Source organism: Festucalex cinctus, chromosome 6 (assembly GCF_051991245.1).
Source record: "Festucalex cinctus isolate MCC-2025b chromosome 6, RoL_Fcin_1.0, whole genome shotgun sequence".
Classification (NCBI taxonomy): Eukaryota; Metazoa; Chordata; class Actinopteri; order Syngnathiformes; family Syngnathidae; genus Festucalex; species Festucalex cinctus.
In genome coordinates this window covers 412,968-428,451 of record NC_135416.1, presented here as the reverse complement: position 1 = coordinate 428,451, position 15,484 = coordinate 412,968, and the positions used below count along the sequence as shown (strand labels likewise).

General features: G+C 40.6%; 3 protein-coding genes across 4 annotated transcripts; 1 reads left to right on the top strand and 2 right to left on the bottom strand.

Annotated features, from left to right (window-relative positions):
* Positions 1 to 149: 149 nt before the first annotated feature.
* On the bottom strand, positions 150 to 5,737 carry acaa1 (acetyl-CoA acyltransferase 1). Of its 2 annotated transcripts, XM_077523506.1 has the most exons (12): positions 5,474 to 5,737; positions 4,611 to 4,704; positions 4,474 to 4,531; positions 4,308 to 4,387; positions 3,595 to 3,637; positions 3,373 to 3,471; positions 3,208 to 3,288; positions 2,322 to 2,512; positions 1,189 to 1,368; positions 1,055 to 1,110; positions 842 to 987; positions 150 to 783 (listed from the first exon to the last, which is right to left on the bottom strand). In XM_077523506.1, the coding sequence occupies exons 1-12, from the start codon at positions 5,645 to 5,647 to the stop codon at positions 708 to 710; spliced, it is 1,278 nt and encodes a 425-aa protein (XP_077379632.1). In that variant the 5' UTR covers positions 5,648 to 5,737; the 3' UTR covers positions 150 to 707. The 2 variants fall into 2 exon arrangements, with proteins under 2 accessions (XP_077379632.1, XP_077379631.1); XM_077523505.1 differs by having other exon boundaries at positions 3,208 to 3,471.
* Positions 5,738 to 7,013: 1,276 nt separating this feature from the next.
* Positions 7,014 to 11,755, top strand: LOC144021426 (ras-related protein Rab-1A-like). Its single transcript, XM_077525723.1, has 6 exons — positions 7,014 to 7,193; positions 8,606 to 8,678; positions 8,773 to 8,868; positions 8,950 to 9,045; positions 9,779 to 9,910; positions 11,038 to 11,755. Exons 1-6 carry the CDS (start codon positions 7,180 to 7,182, stop codon positions 11,233 to 11,235), a joined length of 609 nt encoding a protein of 202 aa, XP_077381849.1. The 5' UTR covers positions 7,014 to 7,179; the 3' UTR covers positions 11,236 to 11,755.
* A 1,029-nt stretch (positions 11,756 to 12,784) lies between these two features.
* Positions 12,785 to 15,317, bottom strand: map1lc3c (microtubule-associated protein 1 light chain 3 gamma). Its single transcript, XM_077525724.1, has 4 exons — positions 15,153 to 15,317; positions 15,012 to 15,067; positions 14,280 to 14,386; positions 12,785 to 13,025 (listed from the first exon to the last, which is right to left on the bottom strand). Exons 1-4 carry the CDS (start codon positions 15,214 to 15,216, stop codon positions 12,860 to 12,862), a joined length of 393 nt encoding a protein of 130 aa, XP_077381850.1. The 5' UTR covers positions 15,217 to 15,317; the 3' UTR covers positions 12,785 to 12,859.
* Between the last annotated feature and the right edge of the window lie 167 nt (positions 15,318 to 15,484).

The window sequence follows — 15,484 nt, the reverse complement described above, 5'->3', positions numbered from 1 at the left end:
ATTTTTTTTTTTTAAATGACCATGTATATACTAAGGCTTCTTTTTTTTTTTTTAAGCGACCATGCGATTAGTAATTTTATTTTCCTGTTTTCCGACTGACTTTGAAAGATTCTTGCTGAAGTTAAACAAACTCAAACAAAACAAGTCGCTTGAATGAAGCACAATTAACGGTGATTGTTTATTGAAGATGCAGATGTGCAATTTTAATCTTCGACCTAATAATCCCAGTAGGGGAAAGTGGCCAAAAAGCGTCCATGAAAATTATGCGTTTGAAAACCAAAACGTCTTGAAAGTTCAAAGTGAAATACAAGACGAGTGCCACTAGAGGGCGCTCAAGTACAACAAACAAACGACACAACTTGCAGCAACGGTTCCTTTTTTTTAAGCTTTTCTTCCTACATGAATTTACGACATTATTTATGTCAAGAAATAATTGGACAAATTACATCTTTGGTCACACAATTCTAAACACTGAAAATCAATAACATGATAATTGATTTCCATAGTCAACGACTTGCCAGTATTTGTGACATCATTCATCTGAGGAACATTTTCATGACATTGATGACGTCATCGCGCCAGCTCTTATTCCATGTCATTATTTAAAAAAACAACAACAACAAAAATGAACTTTTCAACTTGATGTGATGTAATCATGTCAATCAACCAATCAGGAAATGTTGTCCGCTTGTGGGCGTGGCCTTAGCTCACTGGCCGGGATATTCGAAGACGGCGGCCGCGCCCATCCCCGTGCCCACGCACATGGACACCACGCCGTACGCTCTACAAATAAATACATCAATAAATAATAAATACATACACAAAAAATGCACGCACGCACCTTGCGCGCCGCCGCCGGAGGTGATGCAGCAGCGTGACGACCTGCCGCGCGCCCGTGCAGCCCAGCGGGTGGCCCAGAGCGATGGCGCCGCCGTTGGGGTTCACCTTCGCCCACGGGATCCCCAACTTCTCCACGCAGTACACCGCCTTGACCACACGGCGGACACGTCAGCGTCACGCTAGCGTCGCGTCGCGCCGCGCCGCGTTCGCTCACCTGACTGGCGAACGCCTCGTTGATCTCAAACACGTCCACGTCGGACACGCTCAGACCTGAAAAAACAGAAAACAGTCGCGAGAATGACGCCAAACGACGGCGGCGCGGTCGACCCGACGACGACGTCATCTTACCGGCCCGGCGCAGCGCTTCGGGGATGGCGACGGCGGGTCCGACGCCCATCACGTCCGGCGGGACCCCCACAACGGCGCTGGCCCTCAGGACTCCAAGGACCGGCAGGCCCAGCGCCTCGGCGACGGCGCGACGAGCCAACAGCAAGGCCGCCGCCCCGTCGCTCACCTGGCTCGAGTTACCTGAGCACCGCCAAGGAGTTAGCGTTAGCATCGTCACTAACCAGAAGCCACTTACATGAGGAGCTAGCATTAGCGCTGTCAATTAATCTGACTGCCAGAGAGGAGTTAGCATTGCTATTAGCGCTGTTGCTAACCTAACACCCAGTGCTGACACCACTTTGGAAAGACGTTAGCATTAGTATTAGCGCTGCTACAAAAGTCACTTCCATGAGGCGTTAGCATAAGTGTCATCGCTAACCAGAAGCCACTTACATGATGAGTTACAATTAGCGCCATCACTTATCTGACCACCAGAGAGGAGTTAGCATTGCCATTAGCGCTATTGCTAACCTGACACCACTTCGGAAAGAGGTCAGCATTAGCATTAGCATTAGCACTGTCACATGCTCAATGCATCTAAATTATTTTCTGATACCCCAGAAGGAGAAAATATTTTGCACCCCCCAACTTGCCACCAAGACTATAAATAATATATATCAATCTGTTGAATATCTTTATAAACATTGTTTACACTCCCTGTGCACACTCAATGGTGAAAGCGCCACTGCCACCTACTGTCATGGCTGTGCAATGACTTTATTCTATTACGGCAAAAAAATAAAAACCCCGCATCACGAACCCGACACCAATACAAAAAGGAGTAGCATTAGCACTGATGCTAACCTAATACCATGACAGAGGCGATAGCGATGGAATTGGTGTTTGCGTTAGCATTATTTGTGTCACTAACCTGACAGCATTTCAAGGTGACATTAGCATTAGCGCTAACCACTTCGAAGCTAAGTTAGCACTAGCATTAGCGGTGCCACAAACTTGATTCAATTCAAAGAAAAGATTGTTAGCATTTGCAATGTTGCTAACCTGGCAACGCGACAAAGAGGATCGAGCGCCTTAGCAGCATTTTGTAAAAGCGGTTAGCATGATTAGCATGGCGCGGCGCGCGGGGGACTGACCGGCCGTGGTGGTCCCGTCGGGCTTGAAGACGGCCGGCAGTTTGGCGAGTCCCGCCGGCGTGCTTCCGGGCCGGACGCCGTCATCTTTGGTGACCTTCACCTGCCGCTCGCTGCCGTCCCGCTCCGCCATCTTGGCGACGACGGCCACCATCTCGTCGTCGAAGGCGCCCGACGCCTGCGCCCGTGCCGCCCTGCCGCCACACAAACACAAAACGGACGTTTGTAATCATTACAAAAACGGCCAGCAGGTGGCAGCAGAGTATAAGAGATCAACCAGGGCCTTTTTCCAACAAAGACAGTTCTAATTAGATTTGTGAATAATAACTACTTGAACTAAACTAACCTACTTTATGACATCGTTTTTTCTTTGGCATATATTATGTGAATAACACATTATTGTATTCATATGAATCAAGTAAAAAAATACAAAGAATAAGTCTAACATTTTGGACTTTTTGCTACTCCCTTTGGAACGTGTCAACTGTGCCTAATCAACATTTATAAAGATTATCTTCTTTTATGTATATTTTTTTTAACTTTCTAGTTTAATTTTAATGAGTTATTTTAGTATTTGTTTAATGATTTATTTTTTATGATGTATTTATAATTATTATGTATTTATTTATAATTATGAATTAATGTTTTTTATTTGATTAAAATATTTGTTTTATTCTGTATTTATTAATAGTTATTTTGTATTTATTTATAATTATGAATTAATATAACTATTTCTTACTTTATTTTTTTAATGTTTCAGCATAAATATTCCATGACATTTTTTTTAAATCTCAATTTGCAATAAAAGTTGTCCTTCAATGTTTTTCTCTTGACTGTAGTGGGCGTGTCTGACGCCAGTCAAAGGTCATCATCATCATCATCATCTTACTTTTGGTGAGACGCGAGCGCGAAGGCGTCCTGCTTCTCTCGGGAGATCCCGAACCTCTCGGCCACGTTCTCCGACGTCACGCTGCAAACGCACGCACGCACGCCGAGGATGATGTCACGTGGCCGAGGCGAGCGTGTGCGAATGCGAAGGTGTGCGACCTCTGACCCCATGGGGATGACGCAATCCCTGGCCTTGTCGTTGTCCGCCAGCCTGGAGCTCAAGTCGCCGGGATTGGCCACGGAACGCAGAGACATGCTCTCCACGCTGACACGCACGCACACGCACACGCACACGCACACGCACACACGAGGCATGCTTGCTGTTGTTTGTTCACGTGTAGTGGCGGCGGGGGGTCATCGGGGGTCATCGGGGGTCGTGGAGACGTACCCGCAGGCGAGGCCCAGGTCGATGGAGCCGCTCCGAATTGCACCTGCATGCACAATAACAATGTGACGATATATATCCATATCGCCACAAATCGTGATACTTTGTCTCCCGATAGCAGATCGATACGCCTACGCAAGTATCGCGATATTTGGAGTTCATATCCAGCCACGAGAACGCCTCCATTGTTAATTTACTTATTGAGCAATTACTTGGGGGGCCACTAGGGGGAGCGCCTCATATGAGTGGTGGGGAAATGGATGATTTTTTTTCATATTATTTATATTATTATGACCATTATATTATGAATTATGATTTTTTTATTTTTACCATTTATTTAGTATTTATTTTATATATATATATATATATATATATATATATATATATATTTATATTATTTTATTATTTATATATTATTTGTTATTACTTATTTCTTGATTATTTATTCATGTTATTATTTATTTTATTTTTATTCATTGTTATTCTCATTATTATTTTCTGATTAGTTTTATCGTAGATTATCGTGGATTTCTTACCTGACCAATATATCGATAATCGCAGTATCGTCATAGAGTGAGATCATCATTATTGTGAGTCTTGTATTGCATATCTCTTCCATCTCATTTAGTGCATTAAAAAAAAAATAGGAAAAAAAAATACAAATCATGCTTTCATCAAGTTCAGTTTGGCGAACTCAAATGCGCACGCGCGTATACCTGCGATGTTGAGGACGGCCTGCAGTCCGGACGAGCACTGCCGGTTGACGGTGTAGACGGGAACCGAGTCCGGGAATCCGCTGGAAAGGAGGCGGAGCCGTCAGTGAGATCAGGAAAAGGCGCCCGTGACATCATCAAGCGGCGTCGGCGACACGTTCCGACCGACCTGAGGAAGTGAGCCACGCGAGCCATCAGCGCTCCGGCCCCGGGCTGCAGCACGTTTCCTAACGGGAAGCAAAGCAAGCCACGTGCCTTTCGTTGGCGGCTCCCATTTGATTGACGGGCGGCGGGGGCGGGGCTTACCCACGCACACGTCGCCCAGCAGGTGGGGAGAGACGCCGGCGTCCTTCACTACGGCGCTCATGACCGCGCTCAGCAGCTCGTCGGGCGTGGTGTCCTGCCACCAAAAAATTCTTTCTTTTATTCTATATATACCATGTATATTACATATATTATATTTTTAGTTTTAGTTTATTTATTTTGATTTTATGACAGTTTTTTTTTTATCATTTATTGTCAAATCATAATCCATTTTGGAGAATGCCACGTAAAATGTGTACATAATGTTTGTTGACAATTAATGGATGTGATTACAATATTGATCAAAACAATTATGAATAGAAACTGTCCGTCATTGTTGCTGTTTTTTTTGCAAGGCAATAATATTTTTTAACAAGTGACACTTAGTGGCCATAATTTGTGTAATTATTAGATTTGAAGTGACAATATTTGTGAAGTGCTTGGTGTAGAAATTGTCATAAATAAAACTTTCGGCCATTTATCATTTATTCATGCAGTTCCGAAGTTGATCTTACTTTCTTACAAGGCGCCCCAAAAGCGTACAAGGTTCGTACAAGGATTTGTTGAAAATAGTGGTGCTCAAACTTTTTATACAAATATTAATTATGCCATAATATTACTCAAGTGGGAGATTACATGAGAATAAAATTAATATTGTTGGGGGGGGGGGGAAACAACCACAAACTGCGAGACAGAGAGAGAGAAAAAAAACATCATCCGAAAATAAAGTCAGAAAAAGTACACCAAAAAAAGGCCAAGAGAAAAAAAAGTTAAAAAGAAACAATATAATTGTTAGTTACATGACAAACATTTGGAGGAGGGGAAAAAAAAAAAAAGTCACGTCAACTTTGTAGTTGTTTGTTTACTTTGAAAGCTCCTCGCTTGGCCTTGCCGATGGGAGTCCTGAGGCCGTGGACGACAACCACGTCGTCCGGTCCGTTGACCGCCGCCGCCGCCGCGCAATCGCTGGGCCTCACGCTCCGTTTTTCTCCCGTGGACGGCGGACACAAATGTCCCGAAATCACTTGAAGTCGCTGCATGGCCACCAAAAGACGAGACGCGCGAGCAAAAGTGACCTGTTTTGGTTGGTTGTGTTTGTTTGTTTGTTTGCACTGCTACTTCCGGGTTCGAAAACGTGGACCGGAGGTGACGACAGAACGCTAACTTAAAAAAGTTAATAAAAATAAACTCCAAAGTTACGGGGTGAAAAGTTGTAATGTTTTTACTTAAGTATGCCGTATGCCCCTGGCTTATTTGTTTGTTTTTCTTTATTAATAACGTGTTTGTGAAGTGTCGTCAAGTTGTTTGTATAACTTGTTTTAAATTATACAATAAAGAAAAAAACAAAACAAAAAGAACGGTGTGAAAAGTGTGTCCCGGAAGTGACAACTTCCTGACATTTTGCTTTGCTTCTTTTTTATCCTCCCCATAAAAACAATATATCACTAGAAAGCAATATAAGCATGCATATAGATAAATAGTCAACGTGATTGTTTTTATTTTATGATTAAGAATAGTGCGGAAAATGCGAAGAAAATGGTCACCACTGCTGGGAACTTGCCTTCAAAATATTTTATTTTTTGCTTTTATATAACTAGATCTTTCACTTAGTTTGGAAACTATATTGTTTGGCTTAAATGTCTTAAATTCATTGATGAATAAAAACATTTTATATTATTAATTGTATATTATACGTGTTGGTAACTTGGTACATTATTTATTATTCAGAAAGCAAATTTTTATATATCTGAAAAGGAAGTCAAATAAAATGAAAATGGTTGACACATAATACGAAAGTTCCTAAAGCATGTTCCTAAATCAAATTAAAATCCTTTCAAAACCCCGCATATTCGAATGCAGACAATTCTCCAACTCACCTATCTTCTTTTTATTTCATTTTTGTGAGCGAGTGGAGACGTGCCATTTTGACAAAAGTAGCGCTTTGCTACCACCTAGTGGTATCTATGGACATATAAACCTTTTTGGTCAATTTTTGTTTATTACTCGCCTCTATTTGCCTTTTGCCCGTAAATGGCAGCAAAACATAAAAAATAAAAATCTGCAGATAGATGAGTTTGCAAAAATGCAGCCTTTCACAGCCAACTAAAAACTATATAAGTATACATAGTTATAAAATTATACAAACAGACAGAGAATAGAATATTTTTATTTAATATTATATTATTATTTAAAGAAAAGAAAACCAAACCAAACAAAAACAAGTAAAGCCACGCCCAAACGTTACCACATAACCTTTTTTTCTTTCTGGAAGATAAGCGGTTCGAAAAAAAGGATAGAGATGGATACGCTGACTACCTTAGGTGATGGCGCCAAGGGACTACACCACCCACAATGCCGCGTTCCTCTTATTTCCGGGTAGGCGGTGCTGACAGCCATATTTGATTCGATTACGCCTTCCTGGCTGCGACAACCAGTTTCGGCACTTTTCCCCTCGCTCTTTCTAGCTTTTTTGACACCCCAAACGTCCGTGTTGGCTCCATTTCACGCTTAACCTTGCCGCCAAAGTCCAGACAAATCCACCACGACGAGCGTCCCCGAGCGGTAGTCAAAGATGAATCCCGAATAGTAAGTGTTGTGTTTTGTCTTGGCTGTTGTGCGTCGACAGGAGACAGACAGGAAAGCTCCGGCGGCCGGCTCAGCTGTCAGCGGCTAAAAGCTAAAGCTAAGCTAACGTCAGCTGCTTTGTTAGCTTGCTCGGAGCAGCGCCCGAGAAGTTTTGGGGAAAAAAATATGTATATAAATATATTACTACTTGTAATTGTGTCATCCGGGTGTGTGTCAACATGTCGTCGCTTCTCTCGCATTTGTGTCGATTTCCTGACAAGCGGGCTAAAACCGGGCGGCTACGTAGCCTAGCCGAACGTCACAATTTGGACGAGTTTCGCTTACAAACAAAACAAAAAATAAAAACAAGACGCAAATGACGCTTCAAATCGCCGCGTGTATGCCAAACGGCAAAAAAGGTGACAAACGAAGCTTTAGAATGTGATGCGATGAGTCACGAGTTGCCAACAGGAAGTTGCCACATCCGCGAGTCAAGTTAGCATCGGCGCTAACAGTTGTTTTGTGGTGATTACGTAACTCCTGGTGACGTCATCACTCCACGCTTGTGATGATTAACTTTTGGGATTTATTTCAATATATAGTAGAACTACAAATTAAAGATATATTTATGTTTACATTAAAACCTAAAAAAAAAAAAAATTGAACAATAGAGAGGGTGGAATAAATATTGTTTTTTGCCTCTTTGTCCAGAAGACATTAAACATTTCCCCTCAGCATTACATTATTTGTTTTTTCAACCTATTCTGGAGATTGCAGTTCATAATTATTTTGCATTTATTTGCCCTAGTGATAGACCGATATGGTTTTTTTTCAAGGCCGATAACGATACAGATTATTAGAAGTTAAGGAGGCCGATAACTGATATTTCAAGCTTATATTCATTTGCCCTAAAATAGAAAAAAAAAAAATCCTTTTACACTATAGACAGATTTGTTTAATAAATGATAACAAAAATTGCAGTGAGCTTCCACGGTCATTAGCATGTGTTAAGATAAATTAAATATATATATATATATATATATATATATATATATATATATATATATATATATATATATACTGTACTGTAAATAAAGTTTTCTAAAATTTCAACATCATTTCTTCTTCTTTTTTTCAGAAAAAGTGTAAGGAGTTCCTATATTTTTATTTTTAATTTTTTTTTTATAAAGTGGAAATTTAAATAGATGCATTAATGAAAAATGGCCGTTAATCTTTATAATTATTTATATTTTTTTATATCCATTTTTATTTTCACTTGTAGTCATCTATTTATTCATTTATTTATTTATTTTGAATTTTGGCAGTTTTGGTCCGCTATATAAATATGCCCCCCAGCCACCTGAAATTTATCGGCGCCATTAATTGCCGTCGTGCGTGTGTGTGCGTGTGCGTGTGCGTGTATTTGTCCCCAGCGACTATTTATTCAAACTGCTGCTGATTGGAGATTCTGGCGTTGGAAAGTCTTGTCTGCTGCTTCGCTTTGCAGTAAGTTTTCCTTTCCTCCGCCCTTTTGGGCGCTCTGTCGCCATGACAACCGCTCAAAAACGTGTGTCTTCCGTGGCGTGTGCGTGCGACTCAGGACGACACGTACACGGAGAGCTACATCAGCACGATCGGCGTGGACTTCAAGATCCGGACCATCGAGCTGGACGGGAAGACCATCAAACTGCAGATTGTGAGAAGTCCGACGTCGGCGCTCGCGCACGCCGCCGCCGTCTGCTTGGCGTGTTGATGTTGTTGTTCCGTGTTGCTGCAGTGGGACACGGCCGGCCAGGAGCGCTTTCGCACCATCACGTCCAGCTACTACAGAGGCGCCCACGGCATCATCGTCGTGTACGACGTCACCGATCAGGTCAGCGGCGCCGCTTCGTCCTCGTCCATCAATCAGTGAATAAATATATATATATCTACTTTTTTAAAGTTTGTAAAGATATTCAACATGATTTTAAATTGATCAACATAAGTTATTATTCAATTACTGGTTTGGTCCATGTCAAAAAAGTTGAAAAAAAATGTGCCTTCCAAAGTAAAAGCAGATATTTGCAAATGTATTTTGTAAAAAAAAAAAAAAAAAACATTAAGAAGCTACTAAATTAGCTTTGATGGAGGACTGAGAAATGAGAGATTACTGTTGAGAGGTTGAAATTTTGAGCTATTAACAAAGTAGCAAAAATCATTTTTGACTGATCTGAAAATAGACCAATATGGTTTTAACAGTGTCGATACGATACTGATGATTAGTAGTGAAGGAGGCTGATCACTTTGAGTAAAAGCGGGAAAGTATGAGACAAACGTATGTATTCCTCTCGGCCCTCCATTTTGAAATGAATATATAGTTTTGTGTCTTATTCTCAGGAAATGACTATTAATGCGGTTGTGCTCACCAAGACCAGCTTGAACATAATAAATGTGGATCTGAAAGAACTTTTGGTGACAAAGATGTCATACCTCATCAAGTGGTCAGATTACTACTTTCAGTGGCAATGAAATGAAATTGATGGAAAACGGTTTACTGTCTGAAATGCGTTTAGCGGCCACAAGGTGACAAGTGGGATCTTCTCACATAAGTGTATTTGTTTTTTTAGGAGTCGTTCAACAACGTGAAGCAGTGGCTGCAGGAGATCGACCGCTACGCCAGCGAGAACGTCAACAAGTTGCTGGTCGGCAACAAATGCGACCTGACCACCAAGAAAGTGGTGGACTACACCACGGCCAAGGTCAGACGTCTTTGTCAAGTCCAAAATGTCATTTTCTTGCAAGTTTGCCACTTTAGAAATTTGATCATTTAACACTTTATGATAGCACAAATTCTTTTTTTTTCCTCACAAATCTAGTTTCTTTCTCGCAAATTTGCCACTTTATAGCGATTTTTTTTTTCTCACAATTTTGTCAGTTTATAAGGTTGCAAATATGAGTTTTTCCCTTTTATAAAGTCGCAATTTTTTTTTTCTCGCAAATTTGCCGCTTTATAAAACAGCAAATTAAAAAAAAAAAATTTCTCTCGCAAATTTACCACTTTAGAAGGTCTCCCATTTACAATTTTTTTTTACGCAAATTTGCCACTTTAGTAACTCGCACATTTACAAAAACATTTTGTTGTTGCAAATTTGTCACTTTATAAAGTTGAAAAGTAGCAATTTCCTTTCTCGTAAATTTGCCACTTTATGAAGTGGCAATTTTGCAATTTTTTTTTTCCACGCAAATTTGCCACTTTCTAAAGTCGCAAATTTACCATTTTATAAAGTCGCAAATTCACATTTTTTTTTCTCTCGCAAATTTGCCACTTTAGTTGCCCTTTTATCATTTTTTGTTTATTTTAATTCAATAATTTTTTTAAATTAATTTTTTAAATTTGCCCTTTCACTATTTTTTTCCACACAAATTCACCATTTTATAAAGTGGCAAATTTATTAATTTTTTTTCTTGCAAATTTGCCACTTTATAAAGTTTCACATTTTATTTTATTTTTTTTTTACTTGCAAATTTCTCACAAATTTAACATAAAGTCGCATTTTTACAAAAAAATTTTCTCGCAAATTCACCACTTTATAAAGTCGAAAATTTACAATTTTTTTATCGCAAATTTATCATTTTATAAAGTTGCAAATGTACAATTCATTTCTTGCAAGTTTGCCACTTTATAAATCTGCAAATTTGCCAATTTATCATATGACAAATGTACGATTTTTTTTTTTTTTTGAATATTACCTCCCCCTTTAAAAAAACTATATACATGTCCCTAATATGTACGATTCAATAATGAGCAGGCAACATGAGTGCCTCACAAACGTCTTTCCTGCACCCCCGATGACAACGTCGTGCGTGCGTGCGTGCGTGCGTGCAGGAGTTCTCGGACAGCTTGGCCATCCCCTTCCTGGAGACGAGCGCCAAGAGCGCCACCAACGTGGAGCAGGCCTTCATGACCATGGCGGCGGAGATCAAGAAGCGGATGGGCCCCGGCGCCGCCGCCGCCAACGCCGACAAGTCCAACGTGAAGATCCAGAGCAAGCCCGTCAACACCTCGTCCGGAGGCTGCTGCTGATCTCGCACACACGCCGCCGGCTTGGCCAGCTAGCCGGGGGACGCGCGAGGCGAGGCGAGGCGAGGCGAGGCGAGGCGTGGCGAGGCGAGGCGTGGTGTGGCGGGAGGCGGAGCTTTGAGACGGTGCGTGCAGCTACAACAACACAACACAAGATTCACCAATTTGACCCCCCCTCCCCCCTCCCGAGTCAGCAATAGCACGGAAGCCAGCAGGCCTTCTTTTTCATTTACGCACGCGCGCGTCCCCTTTTTAATCCGCGCGCGCTAATTCTTCTTTTTTTGTTTTGTTTTGTTTTGTTTTTGTTGACGTCTTCACATTGTCTTCACTTCACAATGCAGCACACGCTGAGCACACGCGTGATCTGGTGCCTTTCTGGCTGGGGGCGGGTTATTAAGTGTAAATACGTTGCTAGCATGATGCTAAAGCGGCTAGCGTGTGCTCCATTGTGGCCATCTGTAAAGTGTATATATTTATACATGACACAAAAAAGTCCATTAAATCATGAAGGAGATGTTTGATACCACGCTTGCTACGACTCTTTATTTTTTATTTTTTTTATTTATTTTTTTAAATTGACAGAATACAAATGAACAGTTCTTTAACAAAACTTGTCAATACAATAACAAATAAAGGACAAAAAATATATACACTCAATCCAATTCAATTTTGCATAAAAAAATGAAATGACAAATTTCTAGAACCCTGAAATAAAAAAAAAGACAGATTTCAATTAAACAAAATAGAGAATATTTTCAGTGAATATGCAACATTTGAAAGTGTCACAAGTGATGTCAGCAGCAGCCAAAAGAAAAGCAAAAGATGAGTTTTTTTTTTAATATTGCACACAAGTCTCACTTTTTTTTAAGCATTTATTAAATAACTATCCTAATACAAAAAGAAAATTCCAAGCCTGAATTCAGCTGAATGCAGCATTAGCGAGTTAAGCTAGCCGCCGCAAGTAGTCTTAGATGCAACAACAAAAGCTGAATGGCGTAAGTGGATAGGAAAGATTTTTTATTTTGAAGTTGTCCCTCGGAAGCAATCGTCTGGCAGCAAGCGCACAGATGGACTTTGAATCAGAGTGCATTTATTCATATTTCAAGTGCTCATCTTCACCTGATTACAATGTTGGAGTACTCAACATTTTAAAGACATTTTAGATGGCATTTTCTGGAAAGGGGAATTGATATATATCTTTGTCTCCTAGTACATTATCAAAATACCGATGCAAGTATTGTATTTGGAGTTAATATAAAATTGTTCATGACTTATTGAGCAATGACTTGGCAGGCCACTAGGGGGAGCACCTCATAAGAGTGGCAGGAAAATGGACAAGTCTTGAGGTGAAGAAGACTCAGCATTTACTTGTGGATGACTCACTTTTGCATATGATTGTATGAAAATATGGATTATAGTTACAATTTCTCAGGAATATTTAGTTAACTGGATTCCATTTAAATTCAGCCGTTTATTAAAAAAAAAATTCCCATCCTTGCCAAAGGAAGACCATAAACCAAGTTGGTATTTAATGATTGATGAGGTAAAAAGGTGCCAATGTGTACGTAAGATTTATTTATTAAAATGCACAAAAGGTTATATACACGATGAAAGGTTTGCGCGCACGCTAGCGTTGTCCGAACATCTCCTGCGAGGCGTAAGTCATGTAGAGGAAGCCGTCGTCGTCCTGGTGGTCCCCGTAGACTTGCGCCATGCTCAGCGTCATGCTGGCCAGGCCGCTGTTGTTCACCAGCAGGTAGAAGGCCTGCGACGGCAGCAGCGACATGCGGTTCCTGCGGGGGGCGCCGGGTTAAATGCAACTGTGGCCGCATCAGCAGGTAACAGACATTTTAGGATTTTACACTCAAAAGTAGATTCATACGTTACGTTACCATTTTGGTCATCGTTTTCCAAAGTTTAAAAAAAAAAAGAAGTTTGCACTTGTCTTGATCTAACAGAATATAAGTCTGCTTTCATGAAGGACTACATAAATTAGTCAATTACTGTTGATCTACAGACGGAGGAATTGGGCAATTTTCAATTACAAAATGGCTTCAAACTATGGAGGACCAAAACTGACAATTCTAATTTCTAAAATGATTAAATAAATAACCAAAAGTCGAAATAAAAACCGATTAAAAAAAAAAAAATGTATATATTTGTTATTCCCATTTTTATATATTTTTTTAAACAATTTTTTACATCCCGTTTTTATTTTCACTTTTCATTTATTCATTTGACTAAATGTGAAAATAAAGTTTGAAAATAAGAAAAAAAATATTTAAATTAAAAACTAAATAAATTTGTATTTAATTTTAATTTTATTTTTTTATGTAAACTTTTAGTCATTTGACTAAAATAAATGAGTAGAAGTGAGAATAAAAGCTGATAAATATAATTTGAAAATATCCTAAAAATAACAATGTAAATACATTTGTGATTTTTGAATTAGATTTTTTTTTAAAGTTTTTTCACTTTGTCATTTTTTTTTAAATTTTGAAAGTTTGTCCTTGTAAAATAGTTGTCAATTTGATAATCGATTATTTGTCGATTGATTCTGACAGTTCTATTGAAAAAGCAATAAAATGAAGCGCTTCTTGTGACAAGAGGGCAAAATATGCCGTGACGACACCCACCGCTGCGTAGCCCCTCCCCCTCTGACACATCTACCGGCCCTGTCAGGTCCGAGACGCGCACAGCCACCGAAAACGGAGCCTCATGTGTGAAAAGGTCATTTGAGGTCAAACCCGAATATTGACAACATTTCAAGGAGACGACGACATTGCGTCAACTAAGAAGCAGACGAGGCGCGAGGCAGCACGAGGGCCGCATTCCACTGGCGGCCACACGTCAATGGGGTCAACGTCTCGGGTCACGCCGGACACCAAAGGAAATATCACATCATCATACTTTTGACTTCATTTGCAATTTTCCATTTAATTTAGTTTTCAGGGCGGCTTTTAGTTTATCAAAGAAGATTCTTAGTTCATTCGTGCATTAGTTGTTTTTTTTCTCTCCCCCCCATTGTGAAGCAATGTGGACGTTACCTGATGATGGTGACAAACTGGTTCATGGTGAGCTCGTGGGGAACAAGAAACTTTGTTTTGTCCAAAGGAGGAAGAAATTTCTCCCGCTCGTAGCGCTCGATGATCACCTGACCACGCACACAGGAAGTCAACTCAAGTTCTGATACAATATTAAAAAAAAAGGCACAAAACAAAAAGACAGGGGGGGGAAAAAAATAGACAATAGAGGAAAAAGCGAAAAACGAAAAAGCGAAAAAAAGAAAAAAGAAAACCTACAGAAAAAAAAAGGTAGTCAAGCAAAGCAAGAGAATCCAAACAAGTAGGCTCATTGATGACTTTCCACCTGTGTGAGCGCGCAAACTCTTAATAACTCATTCACTGCCTTTGACAAGTATACTTGTCAATTGTATTTTTTAGAGCGGTGCTAAATGGGGGCGAATCTGAGCATGCTCCACTGTAAATATCAAACTTGGAAACAACTTTACTGATGCCCAACCACCGGTAGATGACATCATTGCCCCATTTTATAGGAAATAAACACAGTTTCAGAGTCCATGGGAGAAATGGCTGTATTTTGGCAAACCTACATTTTTCTGCTGTCAATTATAAAAGAACGGGACGGGACAAAAAGTAGGGAGTCTATTCTGTTATTTGGTAGATTCGGTTTATATATAATTATTGAATGGAATATCACGTGAGTATTGGAAATGTAAAAATTTTCTATAATGACTGGCAGTGAATGAGTTGACTCACCGGGATCTTGTTGGGGAATTTGGAGCGGATTCCCGCCACTTCTTGCTTCCTGGTGGCTGCACACAAACCAAAACAAGTTTGAAATCAAAAACAAAAACGCGTTCGCCTCCTCGTTAGTGTCGTTACAGTTCATGTTTTTACCGAAGCTTTTTCTCTGCTTGAAAGGTTTGCTGTGCAGCTGCTGGCTCTTTTCCAGCGGAGGCATGACGAGGACAATGACGAGGACGAGGACCGGTGCGCGTGGACGAGAGCGCGCACCTGGCGGCGACCTTAAATACGCGAGCGCGCGCCGCGCACATCGGCTGCGGCCGGTCAGCTGATTAGCACGTGGCGGCTGTCGTGCACACCCACACACGTGATTTGATGGTGATCGCCGAGGGGGCGGGGCTTATGCTGCATTCGAGGATGGTCGGAAGTCGGAGATTCCGAGTTGGGGTTTTTTCCCCCACTTCCGACCTGAAAGCGGTCGAGAC

Bases quoted from the DNA above. Each gene is read 5' to 3' on its own strand.
- acaa1 (XM_077523505.1), bottom strand. From the start codon at position 5,647: ATGCAGCGACTTCAAGTGATTTCGGGACATTTGTGTCCGCCGTCCACG. The intron at 4,705-5,473 runs GTAAACAAACAA...TTTTGGTGGCAG, and splicing joins CCAAGCGAGGAGCTTTCAAA to GACACCACGCCCGACGAGCT. The intron at 988-1,054 runs GTGAGCGAACGC...CGTGTGGTCAAG, and splicing joins ACGAGGCGTTCGCCAGTCAG to GCGGTGTACTGCGTGGAGAA.
- LOC144021426 (XM_077525723.1), top strand. The intron at 8,869-8,949 runs GTGAGAAGTCCG...GTGTTGCTGCAG, and splicing joins AGACCATCAAACTGCAGATT to TGGGACACGGCCGGCCAGGA. The intron at 9,911-11,037 runs GTCAGACGTCTT...GCGTGCGTGCAG, and splicing joins TGGACTACACCACGGCCAAG to GAGTTCTCGGACAGCTTGGC.
- map1lc3c (XM_077525724.1), bottom strand. From the start codon at position 15,216: ATGCCTCCGCTGGAAAAGAGCCAGCAGCTGCACAGCAAACCTTTCAAG. The intron at 14,387-15,011 runs GTGAGTCAACTC...GTGCGTGGTCAG, and splicing joins AATTCCCCAACAAGATCCCG to GTGATCATCGAGCGCTACGA. The intron at 13,026-14,279 runs GTAACGTCCACA...CGCCCCCCGCAG, and splicing joins CAGTTTGTCACCATCATCAG to GAACCGCATGTCGCTGCTGC.